Raw genomic sequence first — 17,498 nt, 5'->3', positions numbered from 1 at the left:
ATTTCACATGAGCAGAGATTTGAATCCTGCTAAAAACATAACAAGCATTTGCAGATATTACATTGTTCGGCTGCATTACACACTACATATTTAATGTATGGTGTTAAACATGTTTAACCATTGGTCATCCAATTGAGAACGTTGTCTGTAGTTCACTGGTATTAAAGAGATAATCGTAACTGGAATTACGATTATCCCAATATGGCGACGGCAGATATAGCTAAAATCTTTACAGTCATTTTTCTAAAATGTAGCATGTTTTTGTCAATAGTTACTCAGCTGCAAGGTTTTTCTATACCATTACATCATATTTGAATCGTAACGGTGCACTGTAATTGTCTAAGCGCTTTGAAAATTGCCGTTGAAAAATTCGGGATGATAATCGTAACTGTATGGAATTTTTCTTGTTTGATAATCGTAATTTCTTTATCGGATAATAGTAACTGAAAAATATTAAATGTGTCTTTCAGCATTTCAATGGTATTGTGTGTATTAAAATGCGAATGTGCAGGTAATTGTCGACATTAACGGAAAATAAAAATAAATGAATAAACTGACATTTTAATATCTAAGACAAATTTACTTATATATCTCTCGATTTATGGGCGTTTTACTACAAAACCGTGATTTCTTGTCCCAGCCACTTTTAAAAAAGTTTGTTTGATCTTTGTGCAGTCAGTACATGGAATTAGATTTAACATTTTTTAAGCAAAGAAACATACTAATTTTAGAGGAACTAATAAGCTATTGATTCTTGAATGATTCAAAATAACCATAATGACATGTCCCTAGACATTCTCAAGGTTTGTAAGAGATATAAACATAAGGGTCTTACAAAAGAAGTGGTGCTTTTATAACGGCAGTTTAAATGTGGACAAAAAAAAAGAGCACATCAAATGGATCAGAATGATGTCCACTACGAAACGGTTCCAATATTCTTCAGTATTTGGTGTTAAAATAATGAAAAAAATATCAGTGTACAGCATAGTACGTGCTTTGATGAATATAATCATTCTTGTTACTATTGCAATATAGAGATTGTGGGAACAAAAATAAATCATGTAAGTATGGTCACCTACAAAACAATTATTGGAGATTTTTTATTTTTTTTCAATTATATTCGTGCAAAACAAATAACAAGGGTTAGTTTCGTGTAATTTTCAATATGTTATCAACATAGAATAGGGTTGATGTCAACTTCGAAACTTTTTGTCCACTACGATGGAAACGGTTTTGTCCACTAGGACACTCATCAAAATGTCCACTACGTAACATCAGTTGTACGTTCATATGTGAAGTACTGTCTAATATTTATCGATAAAAAATTGTTATCAAATTAAGAAAAAAAAATTAGATCTTTCTAGTTTATAAAGTAAAACAAACTGGAATGTCTATAGGAGACATTAAAATGCAATATGATGTGCGTTTAAAAGCAGTTTCGTAGTGGACAAATGTCCACTACTAAACAGTACATACATTATGAAAATGATATCATTTTGAAGAGTTATTAAGATTGCACTTTTTATTTACAAACAGGTATTCAAAATAACTCTAGAAATAAAAAATGTCGACATGTTGATTTTTCATTTTTTAGGTCTGAAATTCACACTTTTATTGAATAACGCCCTTATAACTGACAACAATATGCATAACCTTTTGATATATACATGTACCTGTTCAAGATATTGACAATGAAGCAGCTGTCGGGTCAGGTATTGTGGTAAGTAGTAGATATTTTAATTGTTTTCAAAGTTTCAATGTTATGTGCGCGTTTAAGTTTTTTTTTGGGGGAGAAAATGGAGGGGGATTAGCAATATCCCATATCCTAAAAGTGTAAATCTGTTGTTCTTAATTTCTCGTCAAACTGTCTCTGGCGAATACTGAACGTCTTTCCTACTTCATTATGGCATAAAGGGTATGGGCTAGAATTGAACCAGCAGTGGCTTCCCGGGGGGAAGAAATAGCACATATAGCCACCTGCATTAAATGATTTAAAACAATACTTACTATATTTACTATGTTTTTATTCAGGATAAATCAATGTTCTTTAACAGTCTTAGGGCCAGCTGAAGGACGCCTCCGGGTGCGGGAATTTCTCGCGACATTGAAGACCTGTTGGTGACCTTCTGCTGTTGTTGTTTCTATGGTCGAGTTGTTGTCTCTTTGACACATTCCCCATTTCCATTCTCAATTTTATGAATCATAAATCTGATGTAGGGTGACACATGCGTTTCGCCCGACAATTATTGCCATATATCACAAATTCCTTTAAAATTGCCTCTTCGCTCATTCCCATATTTTGTGACATTCCTATTTCTTGGAGTTTTCTGTATTTTAACATAGTTCGTGTGTTTCCAATTTCCAAATTTCTTGAAGCTTGTTCACCCTTCCAATTTTATGATATAATAGTATGTAGCTGTTTTCATTAGAACTATCAATAATATATATATGCACAAAAAGAAATGTCATTAAGATGTTGAAACGTGATTAATTCATCACCCTAATTTCATCATGTGCTATCAGATATACGTTTTTAGTGTCAATATCAATAAAACACTATCCAGTTACGATTATCTTCTCATTTTTTGATACCATAATTACGATTATCTTTTTTCCGAGTTACAATTATCATCACGAATTTTTCAACGGCAATTTTCAAAGCGCTTAGACAATTTCAGTGCACCGTTCATAATTCAAATATGATGTAATGGTATAAAAAAAACTTGCAGCTGAGTAATTATTGACAAAAACATGCTACATTTGAGAAAAATGACTGTAAAGATTTTACCTATATCTGCCGTCGCCATATTGGGATAATCGTAATTCCAGTTACGATTATCTCTTTAATACCAGTGGTAGTTGTCGTCGTGTCACAGATTAAGGATGAATGATAAATGAAAAAGGGATGAAAGATATACGTTTTTAGTATCAATATTTAACTTTGCCATTAAAGTGCGAGGTTTGGCATGCCATAAAACCAGTTTTAACCCACCACTTGTATTCCCCTTTAAAAGTGTCCTGTACCAAGTCAGGAAGATGGTCATTGTTATATTATTGTTCGTTTCTCTGTGTGTTGCATTTTAACGTTGAGTCGTTTGTGTTTTCTCTTATTTTTGAGATATTGAGATAAGACGTGGCACGGTACTTGTCTATCCCAAATTCATGTATTTGGTTTTCATGTTATATTTGTTATCCTCGTGGTGTTTTGTCTGATGATTGGTCAGTTTCTGTGTGTGTTGCGTTTCGGTGTTGTGTCGTTGTTCTCCTCTTATATTTAATGCGTTTCGCTCGGTTTTGGTTTGTTACCCCGATTTTGTTTTTTGTCCATGGATTTATGAGTTTTGAACAGCGGTATACTACTGTTGCCTTTAGATACCAGAGGGACATTCAAACTCATATATCGGAAAAAATAAACTGACAGCGTCATGGCTGAAAAAAAGACAAAAAAAGATAAACAGACAAACAATAGTCCACAAAACACAGAATAGAAAATGTATGGGAAACTACGGTGTATACCATCTACCAACCCCTTTCTAACATGTACTGTTAACACGTTTTACAAAGATTACACATTTCAAGGTAAATTATAAAGGGAAGTCTATAAATCTGACAAAATCAAACGTTATGAACCAATCGAACTATTGAAAAACAACCGTCATATTCTTGACTCAGTACAGTAATTATCAAAAGCATGGTGGACAAACCCGGTTTTAATTGTGACCGAGAAGTCAAACCTGTGTAAACATACATCACAGACATACAACCACTGACTAACAGATAAATCTATCATAAAAAAACTTGCTGTAGTTGAATAATATAGAAGTGAATCAAACGTTTTGTAATTCCCAGTAAGTTATAAATCTAAATACAAGTGTAACAAAATGAAAACAATTCTGTAAAAACCTCTTACGTTCGAATCGCACCTCAGTGTTACAAACCCAGATTAAGCCTAAAAGAAATTGCATGTTTTGGCTAACGAAAACTATATTTGTTTATAGCCTTTTTTGTCCGAGTAGTCTAAGGCGCTGGACACCTAAGTTCTTAAGAATGTTTATTAATTATGATAACCAAACTCTCATACCGTGCCATGTTTGTCATCGAATATATGACAGAACCAGATGCAGTATAAACATAACCGTGTACAATGGCAAAATATCGTAAGGCATGGCCAGGTTGTAGAGCAGTCAGTTTTTATATATTCTATAGCAATACATATTTAGTTATGATTTTATTTTTTGATAGAAAAGTCAATGTGAGTACTAATGGAAACAATATTCAAAGATTGCATTACAAAGTTAACTTTGACAGCCTTTGAGATAAGATTCATGACAAGGTTCGTTAAACTTACAGGAAGGTGTAAATTTGCATGGTCTATAAATCCAACACAAAATCAGGGTAAAACACATGATGTAATACCCAGTTTGTAATAACTTATTTTGTTCGTGCAATATTATAACGAGGCTAGAAACATGATCACAGCGATGGATTTTGCATATATAAAAATATTAGATAGGTCAGAAGAAACACCACCATTCATTAAAAGGAAGGTTAACAATTGCAATTTCCCCTGTGAAATTAATGTATCTCAACCGAGGAAGGGCCACTTATTCCTGTGTTTATTGCACTTTATTTAATTCAAGTTAATTCTTTTGGGTAACTTTCGTCAGTCTAATTAGAGAATTCTTGATTATTCTTACAAAAATATATCATCAAGGTAATAATATGTGTTTTCAGTGACAATCCAATTTCCATCGCTAAATCAACTTTGAAGAACCTGATTTGAAATGTTGTTTTAGTTTGGTTTTTTTTCTTGATATGCATGAAAAATGTGATACAATATAGTTTCTCATGCAACTATTAATCATTGATTTGTCTTATTCCATAATTCGTGGCGTAAGTTTCGTAATAATGTTTAAAACAAATAAATCACAATAATATTTAACCTTGAGGAAAATTCAAAACAGAAAGTCCCTAATCATATGGCAAAATCAAAAGCTCAACCATATTAAACGAATGAATAACACCTGTCATATTTCTGACTTTTTAATGATAAATGTATCAATAGGGATTTTGAACTTATTTTTGTGTAACTTTCGTTAGTATATATTCTAGTATTAAGAGATTTCTAGATTTTTCAACAACCAAATATCATCAAGGTAATTTTAGATGTTGAATTTATCAATTATACGAAATTCAGACGGACACGACGGATGACGGATGAGTTCGAATCAAATCATTATCATATTTTTGATGGAAAATCCCTTTTTATATGACAAATCCCATAATTACGTTGCGTACAAGAATAAATGTCGATACACTCAATCTTAACCACGTGTTTTATTGTCAGGTAGTATATAAAGAAAATATATCTTGAAAACGACCACGAATTTTCACGTCTTGACTTAGATTTAGCAAAATAAAGCTTGAAAATAGCAGTTAATAGTAAAGTGTAAGACAATCGTGAACAGTTATCAAAAGTATCATACTTATGATTTGATACGCCAGACGCGCGTTTCGTGAATATAAGACTAATCAGTAACGTTCAGATTAAAAAGTTTTAAAAAAGTCAAAAACTAGTACTAACTTTAAGTTGAAAAACATTTAAGACCAACAAATTCCCAAAAAACTGTGCCGAATACGGTTTGGTTGGTTATGCTGAGAAAATTCTCAGTATTTCAAAAAATTCATACTTTTGCTAACAGTGAATTTCTAAAAAAAAAAATAAAAAAAACACCGAATTACTATTACTGACCTGACTACTTGGCTGGTTATACCATCGAGGACAAGACGTCCATCAGCAGTGGCGTCTATCCAGTGGTGTAAATAGTTTTCAAAAGTCAGACGCGCGTTTCGTCTACATAAGACTCATCCGTGAAGTTCCAAGCGACGTGTAACAATCTATTTATCGCTTATTTTCAAGCTGAAGAACAAGGTAAGCATATATCAAATTATATTTTATATTTTCAACATTTTCAGAAAAGAATGTCTTATTATTTCCAACTTTTCGAAATAACATTAACAAAATGTTGTGCACTCTTAATATAACCCGTGACGAGCGTTGTTTATTGTGCATCACATTTTTTTAGTTACTAGTATTTTTTTATAGCTTGTTCTGGGATCTTAACATATTTTTTACATGATGGGGGAACTACCTGTGATAAAGCATACGATGGTACATGGCATTGCTGTCGATGCAGAGGCCGGCCGGGATCGAATGACACCTAGAATATCAAGAAACCTGCTACTTATGAAATAAAAAACATCAAAGTAGATTACATTATAATTCAAAAAAGAACAATTTTAGAGTTAAAATGAATTGAAAAACAATAATGAAATACTATAAACAATTATAATTTAATATCAAATATTAACAATAATACTTACCTTTAAATAAAACCTTTGAATAAAAATATTAGTTAATTATAAACTTTATTTCTTTTGTTCAAAATAAAATCAAAAGAAAATAATTTTAAATCTAAATCAATTTCAAAACCAAGAGTCTCACTTAGAATATCAAGAAACTCGCTATAAAATTTATAGCGGCTTGATCATTTAAATACAAATTTCTAAACGTTCTATTAACCTTTAATTGACTGTTGCCAACAGAATAACAAATAAAAACAGGATAAAGATAAACCAGGATAACGAAAGAATTTCAAAAGTTATCAATGCATAAATATAGTTATGGTTCAAAACCAGGCCAAAACTACAAGTTACATAAAAAGGTTTTTCTTTAATTTATCAATTTAAATACTAATAATTGCATTTTCAGCTATGTCCAAAATGTATGTCAAATATCTCACTTAATATTATCATCATGATCCTCTGCTTAAGTCGGTGTAAAGACTTTTTATCGAAGGTAAAATTCATTCAATTGTATCTATGTACACAGATATGTGTGTATATCACTTTAATTTTATGTATACATACGTGTTCATAGATATGTTTTCTACAGGTTTAACAGGTAAGCAACACTTTGAATTTAATTTTTGATGCAGTAAAAACATATGTAAACACTTTATGCTGTATACCCAAAACGCACGGCTGGCGTAACGTGACGGATTTGTTTTAAACTCTGATGAAAAGAACTGTAAATCATGGTTCCCTTACTCTTAAAATATACTATATGTCATAGGTGACCAATTTAGAATGATAAGCCTCTGTTTACAATCTTGATTTTAAACGTCAATATAAAGCAGAATATGTATGAATATATATGTAGCAAAGTTTTGTGTGAGGCAGTTGTAACTTTAGTTTCTTGGCAATTTCATATCTTATCAACATGATTAACGGGTAAATGAAGAAAAGTATGTAATAAATCAAGTAAGTACCGGAGCTGACCCGATTATACTCTACCATCCATCAGAGCAATATCGGACTACTACTCTCCCTCTTGCAAAGCTCTGATTCCTTTCACGGATTTGGCTACACTTTTTGGACCTTTTTGATTATAGCTCTTCATCTTTTATATAAGCTTTGGATTACAAATATTTTGGCCACGAGCATCACTGAAGAGACATGTATTGCCGAAATGCGCATCTGGTGCAAGAAAATTGGTACCGTTAATTTTATTACTACCACTGGTTCGATGCATCTTCTGGTGGACTATTAGTCCCCGAGGGTATTACCAGTCCAGTAGCCAGTATTTCGGTACTGGCATGAAAATACGGATTTTTTGTTTTATTAAAATTTGCTGTTACAAAATATTAGAAATTATTAGAAATTAAGGAATGTATCTCCTCTTGCAAATCTCTGATTCCTTTCACGGATTTGGTTATACTTTTTGGACCTTTTGGATTATAGCTCTTCATCTTTTATATAAGCTTTGGATTACAAATATTTTGGCCACGCGCATCACTGAAGAGACATGTATTGTCGAAATGCGCATCTGGTGCAAGAAAATTGGTACCGTTAATCTTATTACTACCACTGGGTCGATGCCTCTGCTGGTGGACTATTAGTCCCCGAGGGTATTACCAGCCCAGTAGCCAGTATTTCGGTACTGGCATGAAAATACGGATTTTTTGTTTTATTAAAATTTGCTGTTACAAAATATTAGAAATTATTATAAGTTAAGGAATGTATCTCCCTCTTGCAAAGCTCTGATTCCTTTCACGGATTTGGCTATACTTTTTGGACCTTTTGGATTATAGCTCTTCATCTTTTATATAAGCTTTGGATTACAAACATTTTGGCCACGAGCATCACTGAAGAGACATGTATTGTCGAAATGCGCATCTGGTGCAAGAAAATTGGTACGGTTAATTTTATTAAGGGACATCGGTGGTCGAATGGTCTAAGTGGTTACTACTGTAATCACTGGCTAGTCAACACTAATGTTGTGACTTTGAACCTCGTTCGTGCGAGTTAACTATACTCCTTTCTATATTGACTAGGATTGTCAGTTTTCATTTCGATAGTCGGTGGTTTTCTACGGGACTCCGTCTACCTCCACCCAAAAATAACTGATCACCACGGTATATCCCAAAAGCGGTACTCAAAAGTGACGTAAAATATACAAAAAATCAAATCATATCTAATCGATTACCTTATCACATGAATACAGACGTCGCTCTAAATGATTTTTTTCCCTAAACTTTTAAACTTTATTTAAAAAAAAATCAGATACTGTACATTACGAAATGATCCGCAATACAAAATTTGAAAAAAAATGTAAATGACATAAACCATGAACATGCTTCTTATCTCCTGTAAGTTGTATATCTTATATTTTTAATGCGATAATATATCGTATCTATATATTTACAGTCTATGCCATAGATAGATGCACGACTATAATACACTAGTATATCAATCCTAAGATGGATGAAAAAAAGATAGCTGTTATTGGAGCAGGAATTATGGGCGTTTCTGCTTTGAGACGGCTATCTGAGAACAAGAAGTTTCTTCTTACTTGTTTTGAGCGGAACTATGACCTTGGGGGTCTATGGGTCTATACCGATCAAACAGAAAATGATGTTTATGGACGAAAAATTCATTCTGCTATGTATAGCAATATACAGTAAGTTAACACTTTAGATTGGTGTCAAAGTCGAATGGGTTAGGTTAGGACAGTTTTGCTTTTTATTCATTTGAGATGTAATAAATACTTCTAGGCTTGAATACAACCCTTTCATGAAATTAAATCATTGTTCATTTTTTGTAAAAATTGCGGTAATTTTGCTGCATACTAACTGGTCCAGTCGACAGAAAAAACAATGCTTCCATTCAACTAGATTTTTACCTAAGAAGAATATTAAAATGAGGTTAGGTAAAAATGACAGAAGATAACATTCGGGGAATCAAAAGCCATGGTATAAGTCAGATATAAACAGACAATACCATAGCCAAGTAGAAAAAAAGACAAACAAGTTATCAAAAACATACACCAAAAAAAATCAGACTATCCTATCTACAACCGGGACTGGTTTCTTATACCCCGGACAGATGCTCTGATTAAAGAATTTTAATCAAAACAGTCGTAGTGATATTAATAAATTTTCTAACGCATATAGGTTTTTAGAAAAAAATTCTTTTTATTCAACTACAGGACTAATCTTCCAAAACAATTAATGCAGTTAGAAGGTTTCCCCGTGGACGAAGAATGTCCATCTTTTCCTACGCACACGGATGCTTTGGCTTATATTCGAATAGTTGCCGACCAATGTGATATTCGAAAATATATCAAGGTAAGAAGTGTGCAATTAATGCTACAAATGCCCTTGCTCAATAATGTCAAATTTACACGAAGGTTCGGAACATTTGAAATGTAACTCATTGATCGAGAGGACAAAGCCGACAACCGCACAAATAAGACATCAATCAAGAGGCCAACACGGTCTGCAGCAACAGATAAATGTCTTAGCAAGATGGCAAACTCCAAATCGCTTTAATATCTCTGTATTTTTTTTTCACACATCGGTTTCAATATAATGAAATTTGATGCGACTGTCATATAAGTGAGCTAGCTTTAAAAAAGAGGTTTAATCCACGAACTCCTACATAAAATATGCTTGTACTGAGTCAGGAATATGACAGTTCAAGTGTTATACATGCGTTTGATTTGTTTGTGCTTTTGATTTTGCCATTTGATAAGGGACTTTCCGTTTTTAATTTTCATCGGAGTTCAGTATTTTTGTGATTTAACTTTGAAGCTAAAGACAGGGAAAACAATTTCGATATGAATAATGACAACTCTCGAACATATTGGCTTAGAATAGGAACATCAGTAATATATGCATGGCGGGTGTTAAAATCAACACGACTGTATTTCCGGATTTCTTAAGAAATATCTTCGTATGTTAGTAACACCAAGTTAAATTTCAACCTCTTTCATACTATTGTTTGTCTAATTTCTGCAAATAACAATATTTGTAGTTCAATACTGAAGTACAGTTAGTTGAACCAGTTTCTGAAAATAAACAGGATACAAAATGGCTAGTAACATATGGCGATAAGAGAAAAAAGAATGACAGTCATGTTTAAGAATTTGATGCTGTAATTGTTTGTAATGGGTAAATGTTAACAGATAGCTATTTAATGTTATTCCTGTTTTAACAAGTGATTTACCACTACTGTACGCTTCCTTTCAACATATAGTTAAGTTATATAGTTACGACACAAGTACTATATACTTGCTGTCACTTGTACATCGGGCCCTTATCAAAACAGGAAATCATCGCTTATGACCACAGGCACTTGTCTCAGAAAAAAATATATAGGAAATTTATAAGTGCCTGTGCTTATGACCTACTTTTTCTTCTTTTATGAGGTTTGACCACGAACCACTTATTACTTAGATTTCTGCGTGTCATGATTCCACAAATTGATTGCAATGAAAGAGCAGGAACTGCTTACACTAAAAGAAAATTTGAGTGAATCCTTGGTATCCAGACATGTTTACATCGTTAAACAATATTTTTTGACGTCTACAATGTTATTGCCACTTATACTCTTTGTTGTTGCCAGATGTTACATATATTTCTTAAATTTTCTGTCGATAAATTTAGAAATCATTAAGGTTCTAACACTCTCAGGCAAAGTGTCCCTTACGTGTATTTTACTATTCTCTTAAGGTGAATCTGGCAATGAAACGCAGTATGAAGTTGGGTTCCAAGTATGGTGCTTGAGCATAACAATTAAATCCAGATAATTGATTCGGACACACTATATGTCAGAGACATTCCATTAACTCATTTGATTAATTATCAATGTTTCATTGCACCAAACGTTAAGTACAGTACCCATGTTAAGATTCAGTCGCCCTTGTCGTTAAATACTTTTAAGATGAAGGTTCAGTCTACTTAGTCGCTTTACACTTTTAAAATAAAACAAGCACACAAGTTTGCAAATACCGAAATAACACTTTATAAATTCTTTTCTAACGAAGTGCTTTATGAGACAGCATGTAGAAAAAAAAATCATATTGAAAGAAGACAATAGAAAGCTATACATTAGGCTATAGCCCCTGCATAATATAAAAAAAAAGGATGGGTATATACAGGCCAATGAAAAATATAAGATTGAACGACATACTTCCAAAGTGCGATGTTATTCTTTTATTTATTTAAGTAGCTTGATTTATTCTGCTTATAGTAACTGTTCAATTCCGAATTAACCAATGATCGATAACGAGAAGGAGTTTGGAGGATTGGTAATACATAGTATTCGATACAGACGACCGGAACTGTTTGCTAAACTCAATGTAGCCGTGTTAGGAGCGAGTCATTCAGGAATGGATATATCTCACGACATTTCAAAACATGCAAAAACAATGAGTACAATTAAATTGTGCATAATTACGCAAAAACCAGAGTGCATAAATAAATTTTATTTAAAATCTATATTAACATAGTTTTACAACAACTGGTTAATTACTACAAGTGACGAAAGTTTCGTCACTGAAAGTTTTGTCCCAGAGAGTAACAGCAACCTAATAAACAGTGCTCCTTCCTATATGCTGACATGAAATATCATAGATACGGTGGTCTTCTGTTAATAAAACGTTACAATCATTCAAACATTATGGGTTTTCTATAACAAGAAATCATAGATGGCGTACCTCATATTTGAAACAACTTTTCAAAACTTTTACTTTCAAATAATCAATTTTCGTCATTGGTTAGACTCATTAAGTTGTTGAATTGTTACATGGATACTGATATATCTGAATAAATCTAACAATCATTTCCGTAAAATTAAATACAAGAAACACATCAGTTGCTGATAATGCAATGTATTGTCTCAAATTCAAAGTATAAAGTTTTGTATTTTATGTCCTTGGTATGTCTAATTCAAAAATAAAACATTGTAGCTTCCTATTATTTATTTTCTAGTTATTAATTTATTTTGAAGGTATATTTATGCCACAGAGGTTCTAAGCTACCAACGTTATTACCAGCGAATGTTATCGAAAAAACTTCAGGTTTCAAACGTTTCACATCATCTTCCATTATTCTTGATGATAATGACGTCATACAGATTGATGCAGTTATTTATTGTACCGGCTTTAAATACGACTTCTCTTTCCTTCCTGAAGGCATACTAGAAGTTGGACATAATGGTGTCGTATGTAATCTCTACAAGTATATTTTGCCACGTCAATATTCTACTATTTTTTTCATGGGGCTTATGAGACTATATATACTTTTCTTTCCGTATGGAGATCACGAGGCTTCCTATATTAAAGCGATGTTAGAGGGGTCGGTCGATATTCCAACTTATAACGAGAGGATAGCAGTAATTGATGACGATTCTAAACGTCCGTGGCTCTATAACAGTCATTGGGAGTGGGACAAAGAACTTGCTAGTATTGCAGGGAATTTTGAAACATTTCAACCAGCATTGAAACACATCAGAGACCATGTATTGGAGGTCAAAGCAAAAGATTTTTCAAAGTTTAGATTAGATGCTTTTAAAATAACTGGATCAGACTCGTTTGAAATATTATAATCCTTGTGGTAACAAAATGATTTGCTGATTGTGCTGTCGTAGATGAATGTTTTTTTCTCTTCATATATTTTTATGCAGAATTCAATTATCGTAATCAAATACACGGATTTCACCTTACAAAACAAAATTACATTGTTAAAATTCGGATAAGAATTTTGGTACTTTTTCTTGCATTTTTCCAACGTGTAATCTCTAGAAAAAAATCATGTTTGCAGTTTAAAAGTAAAATCACCAAAAAACTGAACTTTGAGGAAAATTAATAACGGGAAGTCCCTAATCAAAAACAAAAGCTCAAACACATCAAACGAATAGATAACAAGATAACAACTGACAACACCTTACTTGGACAAATATTTAACCGCTAGTGAATTTGTTCTATCCTGTGACAGGACAAAATCTAAATTATATATTCAATTTCATCTATGCAAGTTATAGTGGAATACGTCTAAACAAACATTCTTTTCTCTATATATATTGTTGATAATAAAAAGAAATTTATATACTTGTATTATCAATATTAAATAGCCCTAGTATCCTTTAGGTAACGACGAAATACCATTTTGATTGCTACACGTCTATGGCGAGTTTGATTTACAGCAGCCACATTCGATCGTGTGCACGTTTTTCTTGAATACGAATGAGATTTACATAGACTGAAGTCAAATAAATATGTCAATCTATGTTTGATAGAAACATTGAATTACTCTTAATTTTATAATAACCTATAACCTGATTTTTTTTAATCTCGTTTTCCAAAGCAGGTGTACAATTACAAATATATAAATAACACAAAACAAAAACATTGTGGAACAATATAAGGGAAAATCATAAATATATATGCTATTATATTAGTAAGTATAAATTTTTAATTTACATTTCTATAAGTAATACTGAAATCAGATAGATCAGCAATGGATACAACCAATGATAAAATATTACTAATAACATGACTCTTGACAACGTACACGAAATAACCTTTACGTCACTGAGTCTGAATAGAAGATAAACCAGAGGTAGGTTCATCGGAAGATACCAACCCTTGTCGATAAGTATTCCGTATCAACTCCAAAAATAATACACGATGGTCTTGAAGTATTGATTCTAAATACTGACTTTGTTTATCATCGTATATAATAAATTATTTCATTGTAAATCATTACTTTAACTGTTTGGTCTATTTTTGATAGTGTCCATTTGACGTGCCTTTGTGCTTATACATTCTGTCATTGTGCTATGGTAAATTTGTGTATTCTTGTTAGTTTAAAATTTGTCAAAGTAAGCTTTAAGAACTCCTTTTTTTAAATTCGTCTTTTAATTTAGATTTATCATGCATGTCTCTAAACATAGTATGCGACGCGTAACAGCTTATAAGTAGGTGTTCTCATATATTTCATTTGATACGGTGCATTTATTATGGATATATTTCAGACTCCACTTATGAAAGAAAATTTATAAAGCAGAGCATTTTTTTTGTAGCTCTATTTTAGAACATGTAATTTATACTTGTTGAAATGAATTTAGTTTAAAATTTGTCAAAGTAAGCTTAAAGAATTCCTTTTTTTAATTTAGATTTATTATGCATGTCTCAATACTTAGTATGCGACGCGTAACAGTTTATAAGTAGGTGTTCTCTTATATGCATTTTGTGCGGTGCATTTGTTAGGGATATATTTCAGATTTCATTTATTAAAGGAAATCTATAGAGCAGAAATTTGATTTTTTTTTTGTATCAATTTAGAATGTAGATTCAAATATTTTTCACTTCAAACGATAAAGTAAAACTTCTTCAAAACTTATATATGATGTATAGTTCGGCGTCAGCAAAAAAGAAGCCAAGGAAAGTGTTTATCTCTTCTTCACAAATACGTATTCATTGAATCTCGATATTTATCATGTTTATAATTTTTCTAACAATGACGTTCTACCTCCATAAGCCTGCAAATGTCAAGGCGGGTCACATATTCAAACCTTAATGTTGACTGAAATTGAATACATAATTCGTTCAAAAACCCTAAATACGATATGCGTTATAGTTCATGAGAACATATTATTATCGGACAATAGTCACAAAGATATCGAAATATCCGCCTTCGTCAAGGAACATAGCAATCTCTTCTTACATGATTTATTGAGCCTATTTGACGTACAGAAAAAATCGTAAAACTGCACTAATTTAGGGGAGGAGGGAGAAGTTTCATCATAGAGTTTATACATCGGGACGTAAGTTATTTCTGCCTGTGAAGAGAGACGAAATTCCTACACCTATTTCAGTCATTCTAATAAAAAAAATAAAAACGAGAAACACGTATGAACTTTATAAATTATGTCTATGTTAATGTCAGTTGTAAAGTTAATGTTACACGATCAAGTCAAACATGGTAGGTTAAAAGTTTTACAATGTGCTGTATTTTTATCAACCTACAATAAAATAAACATTTCGGAACGTTATTTTCATTAATACTTTAATAATAACCATTGTAACAAAAAATAACTACACGAAGCGAATCCCGAATATCAACTATAGACACCCCCTTAATTGAAATATCCTTTATGTAGTACCCCTTTATGCAGCGCATGAATATTGTTTTCTCTTCCGGTGTTAATAGTTTATGAAATATATACTTATGTAATACTAACCATGAATTTTGTGCTGATCGCTCCAAATAACAATATTCTTTTCTAAAATGGAGTGACGAATGATGTTTCATCACGTTTGGATATGCATTAAACCAAGTTCAACTGAATATGGCAAAAATTCGTTTATATGTTTGTTGGCGTTTGTCTTTGTTGCACTTAAGTGTTCATGTTGTACATTTTCCCCTCTTATAGTTAGAGTGTTTCCCTCCGTTTTAGTTTGTAACCCGCTAAATGCTTTTATTCTTTTTTTTCTTCAGAAATCATTCAATGTAAGTGGATTGTGATTTTAATCTACATTTGAATTGTGAAATTTGCAACAACTATTAAAAAAATACTTAATTTAGTAAAACCAAACAATGAAGTAGGAAGTGTCAAAATGGAAAACAAGAAGAAAAAAAGTGGTATGGGCTTTGCTCATTGTTGAAGGCCGTACGGTGACGTATAGTTGTTAATTTCTGTGTCTTTTTTGTCTCTTGTGGAGAGTTGTCTCATTGGCAATCATACCACATTTTCTTTTTTATATGGTCAGTCGAAAGAAAAAGAAAGTAGAATCTATTAAGGTACATAGCTTTCATCTAAATCTACATAAAATGCTATCTAAACTAAAATTAAAAAAAAACCTATCGAATCTCTTTTTAAGATTCGACTGATCTTTAGAAAATTATCCGGTTTTTTTTTTAAAGTTTCTTCTCTTATATAAACAAATGAGAATCAGAAACTAGATTTTGAAGTCATTTTTTTCTACTTTTTGCTGAAACTTGTCAATAAATTGTCCCTGAAAATACCGATTCCGTTTGGTTCAATAGTTGAAAAGAATTACGATTGGGTTTTTTTCCTTTAGCATATAGTTAAGGGGGCTCGCAGGTCTTAAGCTTAATTGAGAATAATAATTAAAAAAAATATAGGTCACCGATGAGTTAAAAAAAAAGATATTTCAATTCTCATGCCTAAAAATGACATTTTTGTACCAAAGATAAAGTAAAAACTACTAAAGGTAATACTAGTAAATAAAATTTGTAATGAAAAATAAATGTTTATTTTGTTCTGAAATTTTTATACCCTCGAGCATCCTTAATTGTTAAACTCTTATCATGGTACCAGTTCAGCATTAAATGCGACTTTCATAAAAGAGGGACAAAAGACACCAGAGGGGCAGTCAAACTCATAAATCGAAAATAAACTGACAACGCCATGGCTAAAAATGAAAAAGACAGAGACAAACAACAGTAAACATGACACAACATAGAAAACTATAGAATAATCAACACGAACCCCACCAAAAACTAGGAGTGATCTCAGATGCTCCGGAAGGGTAAGCAGATCCTGCTCCACATGTGGCACCCGGTCCGAGACTACAATTAATTCGTAGTGCATTTCTTTTAGACAATAAATGCAAATTAAAAAAATCCCACCTGCGTTTTCTCAATAAAATTTTTACAGTGTGTTGTACTACTTTTGGGACAAATTATATTAAAATCATAGAAAACTTCATCGGCTCTAACTCAAAATATGGACAATTATATGTTAAGGGGGTCTTGAAATCTTTTGACAGTTTCCAAATTGTTAATTTTTAACCTTTTTCTACTGGACCAAATCACTACTTTCCTTTAAAATTCATGACCTAAATTATTTGACATTGTCATTTCATCCCTTGTCTTGCTATTTGAGGCATAAAACATGGAAAAATACATTTTGAAGGGGTAAACAAAACATTGGCAAGTAACACACTATCCACACTAGGGACTACATTTGTGGACAATGAAAATCAAGGGACGACAATTGTGGTCTCGGACCACCCGTTGTGTTGCTTATGTTATAAAAAAAATCGGTAAATAGTCTAATTCGGTAGGTCACATTCATTTCTATGATAAACATCTGATAGTCGGTTTAACAATCCTTCGATCTGAGTA

General features: G+C 32.2%; 1 protein-coding gene across 2 annotated transcripts; it reads left to right on the top strand.

Moving 5' to 3' along the window:
• The first annotated feature begins 8,782 nt into the window (after positions 1–8,782).
• LOC143048390 (uncharacterized) lies at positions 8,783–12,968 on the top strand. Of its 2 annotated transcripts, none has more exons than XM_076222069.1 (4): positions 8,783–9,022; positions 9,551–9,689; positions 10,378–10,514; positions 12,355–12,968. In XM_076222069.1, the coding sequence occupies exons 1-3, from the start codon at positions 8,823–8,825 to the stop codon at positions 10,483–10,485; spliced, it is 447 nt and encodes a 148-aa protein (XP_076078184.1). In that variant the 5' UTR covers positions 8,783–8,822; the 3' UTR covers positions 10,486–10,514; positions 12,355–12,968. The 2 variants fall into 2 exon arrangements, with proteins under 2 accessions (XP_076078184.1, XP_076078183.1); XM_076222068.1 differs by lacking the exon at positions 12,355–12,968 and adding an exon at positions 11,596–11,767.
• The last annotated feature ends 4,530 nt before the right edge of the window (positions 12,969–17,498 follow it).

Source organism: Mytilus galloprovincialis, chromosome 10 (genome assembly GCF_965363235.1).
Source record: "Mytilus galloprovincialis chromosome 10, xbMytGall1.hap1.1, whole genome shotgun sequence".
NCBI classification, from domain to species: Eukaryota; Metazoa; Mollusca; class Bivalvia; order Mytilida; family Mytilidae; genus Mytilus; species Mytilus galloprovincialis.
The sequence above is the reverse complement of the archived record's forward strand: the minus strand, read 5'-3'. Positions and strand labels throughout refer to the sequence as shown.

Coding starts and splice junctions, on each gene's coding strand:
- LOC143048390 (XM_076222069.1), top strand. CDS start 8,823: ATGGATGAAAAAAAGATAGCTGTTATTGGAGCAGGAATTATGGGCGTT. Junction 9,023..9,550: donor GCTATGTATAGCAATATACA/GTAAGTTAACAC, acceptor ATTCAACTACAG/GACTAATCTTCCAAAACAAT. Junction 9,690..10,377: donor ATATTCGAAAATATATCAAG/GTAAGAAGTGTG, acceptor CAATATTTGTAG/TTCAATACTGAAGTACAGTT.